Below are 8,449 nucleotides of genomic sequence, written 5' to 3'. Positions count from 1 at the left end.
CGTCTGTGAGCAGCGTCACCCACGCTTCCCTTCACCAAATCGCATGGCCAAGCGGCTAGCAAACAGTATCCCCAGTAAGGGTTCTATTTGCAGAGTGGAAACACATCTTGTAGATAGACCGAGGCAGGGGCGCCCTCTCTGCGGCTCCCTCCGCTTCCTCCCGTGCTCGTGCCCGCTGTGGGTCTCAGCGAGGCCGGAGGGTTGGCCGAGCTTCAGGACACTTCCCGACTGTGCTGACAGACGCGCAGAGGGCCACGACGACTCGCCACCCGCGGGTGACCAAAACAAGGCGCTGGCCGGCGCCCTGGGGCTCGCCGTCCCGCAGCGCCGTCCGTCGTGCCCCGACTTGGACCAACACCAGGACAGCCCTGCGTCATGTTTGTGTCCGTCCAGGAGTTACAGCCGTCTCCTGCGGAAAACAATGCAGAGGGAGGCCGGAGGCCAGAGGCCGCTGCCACGGGCCCTCCGGTCTCTGCGGGCTTCCGAAGAGGAAACGGGCCGTTTTCCCTCTGTCTCCTGAGCCGTGTCCCGGGAGGGGTTCTGAAGAGCTGGCGCGTAATCAGGTCTTGCTTCTCGGGGACTCAAGTGGGTCTGGCAGGGGAACCTGGAGCAGACCAGAAAGAGCTGTGGGGTTGTTTGTTTGGTTTTTTTAAGGTACGAAAGTCTCAGAGGAGGTGATGAGCGTAGGCTCCGCTCGTTCCCGCTCCCGGCGTTCGCTGGGGCTTTGCTCCTCATTGTCTCTGCTTCTGCTGGGGTTCTGCTGCGGTGCCGGCTTGGCGGGTCGGCGGCGCGTGCTGGGCGTGCACCGCACCGCGCCGTGCCGTGGGCAGGCTGGCTCGGGGTTCGGCGGCCGTGCCGGGCGTGCACCGTGCTGTGCCGTGGCGTGGGCAGGCTGGCTCGGGGTTCGGCGGCGCGTGCCGGGCGTGCACCGTGCTGTGCCGTGGCGTGGCGTGGGCAGGCTGGCTCGGGGTTCGGCGGCCGTGCCGGGCGTGCACCGTGCTGTGCTGTGGCGTGGGCAGGCTGGCTCGGGGTTCGGCGGCGCGTGCTGGGCGTGCACCGTGCTGTGGCGTGGCGTGGGCAGGCTGGCTCGGGGATCGGCGGCGCGTGCCGGGCGTGCACCGTGCTGTGCTGTGGCGTGGGCAGGCTGGCTCGGGGTTCGGCGGCGCGTGCTGGGCGTGCACCGTGCTGTGGCGTGGCGTGGGCAGGCTGGCTTGGGGATCGGCGGCGCGTGCTGGGCGTGCACCGTGCTGTGGCGTGGCGTGGGCAGGCTGGCTTGGGGATCGGCGGCGCGTGCTGGGCGTGCACCGTGCTGTGCCGTGCCGTGGCGTGGGCAGGCTGGCTCGGGGTTCGGCGGCGCGTGCCGGGCGTGCACCGCGCCGTGCTGTGCCGTGCCGTGGCGTGGGCAGGCTGGCTTGGGTTTCGGCGGCGCGTGCTGGGCGTGCACCGCACCGTGCCGTGGCATGGCGTGGGCAGGCTGGCTCGGGGTTCGGCGGCGCGTGCTGGGCGTGCACCGCACCGTGCTGTGCCGTGCCGTGGGCAGGCTGGCTCGGGGATCGGCGGCGCGTGCCGGGCGTGCACCGTGCTGTGCCGTGGCGTGGGCAGGCTGGCTCGGGGATCGACGGCGCGTGCTGGGCGTGCACCGTGCTGTGCTGTGGCGTGGGCAGGCTGGCTTGGGGATCGGCGGCGCGTGCTGGGCGTGCACCGTGCCGTGCCGTGGGCAGGCTGGCTTGGCGGATCGGCGGCGTGTGCTGGGCGTGCACCGTGCCGTGCCGTGGGCAGGCTGGCTCGGGGATCGACGGCGCGTGCTGGGCGTGCACCGTGCTGTGCTGTGGCGTGGGCAGGCTGGCTTGGCGGATCGGCGGCGTGTGCTGGGCGTGCACCGTGCTGTGCCGTGCCGTGCCGTGGGCAGGCTGGCTCGGGGTTCGGCGGCGCGTGCCGGGCGTGCACCGTGCTGTGCCGTGGCGTGGCGTGGGCAGGCTGGCTCGGGGTTCGGCTGCGCGTGCCGGGCGTGCACCGTGCTGTGCCGTGGCGTGGGCAGGCTGGCTCGGGGTTCGGCTGCGCGTGCCGGGCGTGCACCGTGCTGTGCCGTGGCGTGGGCAGGCTGGCTCGGGGTTCGGCGGCGCGTGCTGGGCGTGCACCGTGCTGTGCCGTGCCGTGGCGTGGGCAGGCTGGCTTGGCGGTTCGGCTGCGCGTGCCGGGCGTGCACCGTGCTGTGCCGTGCCGTGGCGTGGGCAGGCTGGCTTGGCGGTTCGGCTGCGCGTGCCGGGCGTGCACCGTGCTGTGCCGTGGCGTGGGCAGGCTGGCTCGGGGTTCGGCGGCGCGTGCCGGGCGTGCACCGTGCTGTGCTGTGGCGTGGGCAGGCTGGCTTGGCGGATCGGCGGCGCGTGCCGGGCGTGCACCGTGCCGTGCCGTGGGCAGGCTGGCTCGGGGTTCGGCGGCGCGTGCGGGGCGTGCACCGTGCTGTGCCGTGGCGTGGCGTGGGCAGGCGCGCCGCCCGGCCGGGTTCCTGCCCCGGCTCTCAAGGCCCTCCTCCTCCTCAGCTCTGGCGCACCTGTGACTCTCCACTATTTCATCTTTGCTTGAGTTTCGGCCACAGACCCCGAACATCTTGGGGTTTCCTGGACAACAGGTGTGTGTTTGGGTGTATTCGGCTCCTGGGTGGGCGTTCAATAGAGAAAGGGGCCCCCACTTCCCCGCCCTCTTCTGTGGGAGGGAGGAGGACATGGGGGGCAGCAGTCGCATCAGCACCCGGCCCCTGGGGGATGGAGGTCTGGCTGATTGCTGGTCTGGAGGGGGCGTGGGGAGGCTGGACACCCCCACACACACTAGCTGCTCGTCTGCACACCCTGCTATAGATGCCTTCAATAAATGACGCGCGAGAACGTTTCCAAGAGTTCCAGGAGCTGCCCTTGAAGATTATGGAGCCCAAAGAAGGGGGTTGTGGGAACCCCGCTTCTGTCTGGGCAGCCAGAGCACGAGCCACGTCCCGGGCACGCCCTTGACGTCTGAAGCAAAGCTGGGCTGGTGAGATGCACCTGTAGCCCGTGGGGCAGGAGGGCGCTGCCGGGACCATGGCCGAGCCGTGCGGTGCGGGCGGGGGGGCGCGGGCGGGGGCGCGCGGGCCGGGGGCGCGCGGGCCGGGGGGGGGGCGCGCCGGCCGGGGGGGCGCGGGCCGGGGGCGCGCGGGCCGGGGGCGGGCGCGGGCCGGGGGGGCGCGCCGGCCGGGGGCGCGCGGGCCGGGGGCGGGCGCGGGCCGGGGGGCGCGCGGGCGGGGGGCGCGCGGGCCGGGGGGGCGCGGGCCGGGGGGGCGCGGGCCGGGGGGGCGCGGGCTGGAGGGCGCGCGGGGGGGGGGGGGGCGCGCGGGCCGGGGGGGCGCGGGCCGGGGGGGGCGCGGGCTGAAGGGCGCGCGGGGGGGGGGGGGGCGCGCGGGCCGGGGGCGCGCGGGCCGGGGGCGCGCGGGCGGGGGGCGCGCGGGGCGGGGGGGCGCGCGGGGCGGGGGGCGCGGGCGGGGGGCGCGCGGGGCGGGGGGCGCGGGCGGGGGGCGCGCGGGGCGGGGGGCGCGCGGGCCGGGGGCGCGCGGGCGGGGGGCGCGCGGGGCGGGGTCGCGGGCGGGGGGCGCGCGGGGCGGGGGGCGCGGGCGGGGGACGCGCGGGCGGGGGGCGCGCGGGCCGGGGGGGCGCGGGCCGGGGGGGCGCGGGCCGGGGGGGCGCGGGCCGGGGGGGCGCGCGGGCCGGGGGGGCGCGGGCGGGGGGCGCGCGGGGCGGGGGGCGCGCGGGCGGGGGGCGCGCGGGCGGGGAGCGGGGAGTGGGTACCGCAGAGCAAAGCCCGCGGGGGACCCCGCACGCTACACGCCCAGAGTCTGAGGACGCAGCACCCAGCTCGCCAAGGCACATCCCGTCTAATAACACTTTCCTGCCGGGCTGTGCGAGTGAACTCAGAATCTTCCCGTGGGTCGGAAGCCACTGCGGTTTTCCACCCTCCGTCTGGAGCGAGGCCTGGGCTGCTCGTCCGCAGCGCTCTCCTCCGCATCTCTTCTTGGGTGCATCCCTGCCCCCCGCAGGGCACCTCACAGCCCCGCCTCGGACCAGAGCACGCACACGGCGTGGCGTGGAAGCCTTCCTCCCCCCACACGCCTGCCCGAAGGCGGCTGGAGCCCCGCAAGCTGCCCACTTCCTGTCGTCTCCTCATCACAAATCCCAGTCATGAATTCAGAACCTACAACTAAGTGTAACGTGGTAGGAGCGACATCAATACCAGTTAAACACGCATTCAAATGGCGTGCAGGTCAGTTAGTTTTCTCATATGGATGAGATTTATGGGTTCCTCTTGATAAAGACACTGACTTTAATGTTTATCCAGTGCCCCGGTAAGCTGAGCGATCCCTGCATAGGGTAGGTACTTACTAATTGCACATGCACATTAATTATCAGAAGATACCAAGGTGGCTCACTGCGCCTCCCTGTCAAACAATGGAAACTTCTGTGGTGGTGGGAAGCAGCAACTCTCAAAACCACAGCTCCCGCCGTGTGCGCACAGTCCCACCCAACTTCCCAAAAAGTTGTTCTTGTTTCCTCATTAAATGATACCCTGTCACCTCCACTGATAATATGACCATTTCTCTTGTCCTCTAGCAAAAAGAAAGGTATTTTTTTACTAGTACTTTCAGACAAATGTAGGGATATTAGGGCCTATTTTTAGCTCTGTGAACAGTGCCCCATGAAGCAGAGCTTTCCTGCATTTTCTCCTCTGACCTCATCCCGTGGTTTGTTGGCTTCCCGCTAGTCTGGCTGTGACATTCACAGTACCATACCAGATTAGCGGGAACACAGGTGTTTTCTTGGTGAGTTGCCAACTTGAGTGATGACCCATGATTGCTAGATATCCCTGGAAAAACATTACCTCATATAAGGAACAAAGTTAGAACCACTTCTCTATTTAACACATCGATTCCACAAGAGACCTTTGTTCTTCTTGAAGAATCTCAGCCAAGTGCTTCTTCCTTGTGTGTCTTAACACAGTCTGTGTGTCAAGCGGTGCTCCGCACGGCCGCACACCTCCTTCCTGGTCATGGCTTTTATCTCCTATGGGTAGCATATTAAACAAAGGATCGGATTCTTTGAGTAGAGAAGTATTCACATAGGGTTCCAAGTGAGCCCAAGGAAACCTCTCCTCCCCAAGCCATGGCACCCTGGCGGGCACCATGGCTGGTACATGCGGTATCTCATGGCCTACCCTGCGGAAGAATTAAAATGATGAATCCGTCGCTCTGAGGAGGGTGGGAAAGTGGGACTGTGTGTTTCAACTACTGCTCAGAGAGAGGTGGGAGCTGGGGGGGGGGGCGGGAAGAGGGGGGCCAGGCTGCCCCCCACCGTGGGTGGAGGATGCAGCCCCAGCGTGGTTGCTCCTTCACGGGGAAACACAAATAACAGTGTTAGACTACGCCATTTCTTGCTGAGATCGTTTATACTCTTATTTTAGCCTTTGAACAATCCTATACAGCAGGTAATATTAATCTTGTTGTTTTATCAATGGAGGGGGTAACAATGCTCAATAGGAAGTGAACTCATTACCTCACTCATGTAACTGTAACCCTCTGTATAGTATCTTTACAATAAAAAAAAATAAAAATTAAAAAAACAAAAACAAACAAAAAAAGTAGAAAGGTTCTGTAATGTGAAATAGGCCTTTGAGTAAATAATTCATCTTAGAAGAGAGAAATATCCTAGAGAAACTAGGATGTGCATGTGGAGATACAAAAAGGATATTTATTGCATGAGAAAAAATGGATATAATGTCAATTTATAAGGAAATGGATAATACATTTATATAGTATAAAGTAGTGAGACTAGTATAATGTACTAGATTTGTATCTAATCCAAATATAATGAGAAGAAAAACAAATTGAAAAGTAAAAAAAATATATTGTTGTTTTATGAATAAGAAACAGAAAACAAATAACCAGATGAGTGATTTTAGCCCAAGTCTGAAGGCCTCACAGTTTTAAGTCCCAGTTGCAGTCCAAGGGCAGATGGAGACTGATTTCCAGCTTAAGCAGCCAAAGACACCCTCCCTCCCTCCCTCCCTCCCTCCCTCCCTCCCTCCCTCCTTCCTTCCCTCCCTCTACCTCTGTGTTCCATGCAGACCCACAGGGGAGGGGGACGCTTCCTTCAGTCCATCCATTCAAACGCCAGTCTCACCCAGCAAGAACATGTAGGCAAACATCTGGACACTCTGTAGTCTAGTCAAGCTGTTACACACATTTAATCGTTAAAGGGAAATAGACATTGCAGGAAGCACCACTGCCTTTAAGACTGGCCTGGCATTGCCCTGAAGACCAGCAGCACCGCGCACCGCACCGCGCGCACCACACCACGCCCAGCTGTCTAGAGTCTATCAGCTTCCAAAGACAAGTATGGCTGGAGGCTAGCACGTCAGTTAGCCACCATCTGGAAATGTGCTTTGTGCTCTGTCCTCCAGTGTAAGTAACTGTGGCACAGGCTCCTGGCTAAATTATAGAAGGATATAAAAATAAAACACAGCACAGCAAACTACAGCCTATGAAGCATTGGTCTTCAAAGCTTAGTCTCAAAACGAATGCTTGGCTCCCACAGCCACTGCCTGGTTACACACAGATCTGCGTTGAGCAGGGTTTTCATTCACCTATTAGAAAAAGGTATCTTCTCAAACTACAGAATAACCACACAAGCGAAGGCTACCGGAAACGTCACTCGTTATCCGATCTTGCTTGGATTACAGGCCGATCTTCACTCTGCGTGACCTCCTACTCACAGTGTGTGCTTAAAGGCCGGGGATGGCTCCTTTCCCACATTTCCATACTCGGGACCCCCCCTCCCCCCCTCCGCCCCTCCTGCCCACTCCCCCTCTCTCTCCCCACTTGTGGCTGTGGTGGGAAGGCACTTGAAATCTTACTTTTCTTATCAAGGGTCCGATTTATTCAAGCAATTAAGACCTGAATTTTTGTAAAAGTCTCCTCACCCACTGGGTCTCCCAGGAACCTTCTGGCTTCATAAAAATGAGGTGTTGTTGTGTAGTTGTTGTTTTGGTGGGTTTTATTTAGTACATAATTCGTTCCGATGGGAGTATGCTACTTGTAGCTCGCTGGCCGTTTGTTCTTCAGCGTAGCTGGCGTCCGTGCATCATTGCTCTTGTCTGATGGAGTCTGCAGGGTCCTGGCTTCAGTTGCTGTTTTTGAAGAATACGTGGATGTCAAGCAGTCTTAACGTGTTGGGGCTGCATGCTCCTGAAATTAGCATGGGACCCAGGGCTGGGCTTGAGCTCATGGACCCCCTAAGACCCCAGGTCACCCCCGGAGGGGAGGGAGAGCTCCTCGTTGCCTCTGTTGGTCCATCTGTTGCCAGGCGGCCTGTCCGGCAGCTCTTGGGGCGGAAGCTGACCAAGAGCAGCCGCTAGCCATGGCGGGCTGCCTGTGCACCTTGTTCTGGAGAAACACTGCCCCGTGTGCCCAGCCTGCAGCGAGAGCGCGCGTGGGGAGAGGCTGGGGGTGAGGATTCTGTCTTGGTCCTCACACACAGGGTGGAGAGCTGAAGCTGAATGCAAGATGCAAACGCTTGCCCTCACACCCGCCCGGCACTCGGCCGCGGGACTGCGGCATGGCGGCGTGGCTCTCCTCTCCAGGCCGACACTCACTTCCATTTGTCTCCGGAGCAGCCACCAAAGTGTCTTATGTAATGAAATAACCTGTGCTGCTGCTTTAGAAAAGAGGTTTGGTCGGACGTGTGAAATAGTTGCTCACACTAACCGTTACTAAGTGCAAATGAATGCTGCCAGACGAGGCTGGAAGTCAGCACGAGTAGCAGGCTCCATGAAAGAAGCCATCTTTGTGGGCAGTTAACCGATTCCATCTTAAAACCCATGTGGAGACGGGTGGGTGAGGATGTTGTTGACTCTGATAGGGAAAGTCTTAATTTTCTACTTCATGGAATTAATTTATATTTACGTTCTTTCAGAAGACGCGCTGAAGGAACACTTGCGTTGTAACTTGCGTGCCTGTGTGGCCTGGGCCTGCGGCTCGGGCTCAGGACCTCACACGCTCACTCGGTTTTTCCACTCAAGACTTCTACCCGTCAAGCAGCACCTCTACTTCGAGTTTTGCTGGTAAATTGGAGAAAAGAATCCCACAGGCTTTTCTTCCTGGGCTGGCTTTGAACAGCGATCCTCAGGTCTCAGCCTCCTGATGAGTGAGGTGTGAGTTATAATGCTTTCTTCAGTGTTATGACCATAACCCATAGAATGTGCACACATGCACACACACAGATACAGAGACACACACAGAGAGTCACCAGACTCTACTTATTCTTACTACTCCCGGTACATTCTGATATTTAATACTTCACTTGATTTTACTTAAGTTTGTGACCCAGTAGTGATTCAGAGCCTACAGATGGATCCCAATCTGAAGGGTTTTATT

General features: G+C 61.2%; 1 protein-coding gene across 1 annotated transcript; it reads right to left on the bottom strand.

The window, feature by feature from the left end:
- Window positions 1-731: 731 nt before the first annotated feature.
- LOC122114417 (uncharacterized protein KIAA0754-like) lies at window positions 732-2,607 on the bottom strand. Its single transcript, XM_042687580.1, has 2 exons — window positions 2,552-2,607; window positions 732-2,460 (listed from the first exon to the last, which is right to left on the bottom strand). The coding sequence occupies exons 1-2, from the start codon at window positions 2,605-2,607 to the stop codon at window positions 732-734; spliced, it is 1,785 nt and encodes a 594-aa protein (XP_042543514.1).
- Between the last annotated feature and the right edge of the window lie 5,842 nt (window positions 2,608-8,449).

The sequence above is a fragment of the Dipodomys spectabilis genome, unplaced genomic scaffold (assembly GCF_019054845.1).
Source record: "Dipodomys spectabilis isolate Male_0828 unplaced genomic scaffold, ASM1905484v1 ptg000108l, whole genome shotgun sequence".
NCBI lineage: Eukaryota > Metazoa > Chordata > Mammalia > Rodentia > Heteromyidae > Dipodomys > Dipodomys spectabilis.
Note: the sequence above shows the minus strand (reverse complement) of the source record. Positions and strands in the feature narration are given on the sequence as shown.

Bases quoted from the DNA above. Each gene is read 5' to 3' on its own strand.
- LOC122114417 (XM_042687580.1), bottom strand. From the start codon at position 2,607: ATGTTCGGGGTCTGTGGCCGAAACTCAAGCAAAGATGAAATAGTGGAG. The intron at 2,461-2,551 runs GTGCGCCAGAGC...GCCACGGCACAG, and splicing joins GAAATAGTGGAGAGTCACAG to CACGGTGCACGCCCCGCACG.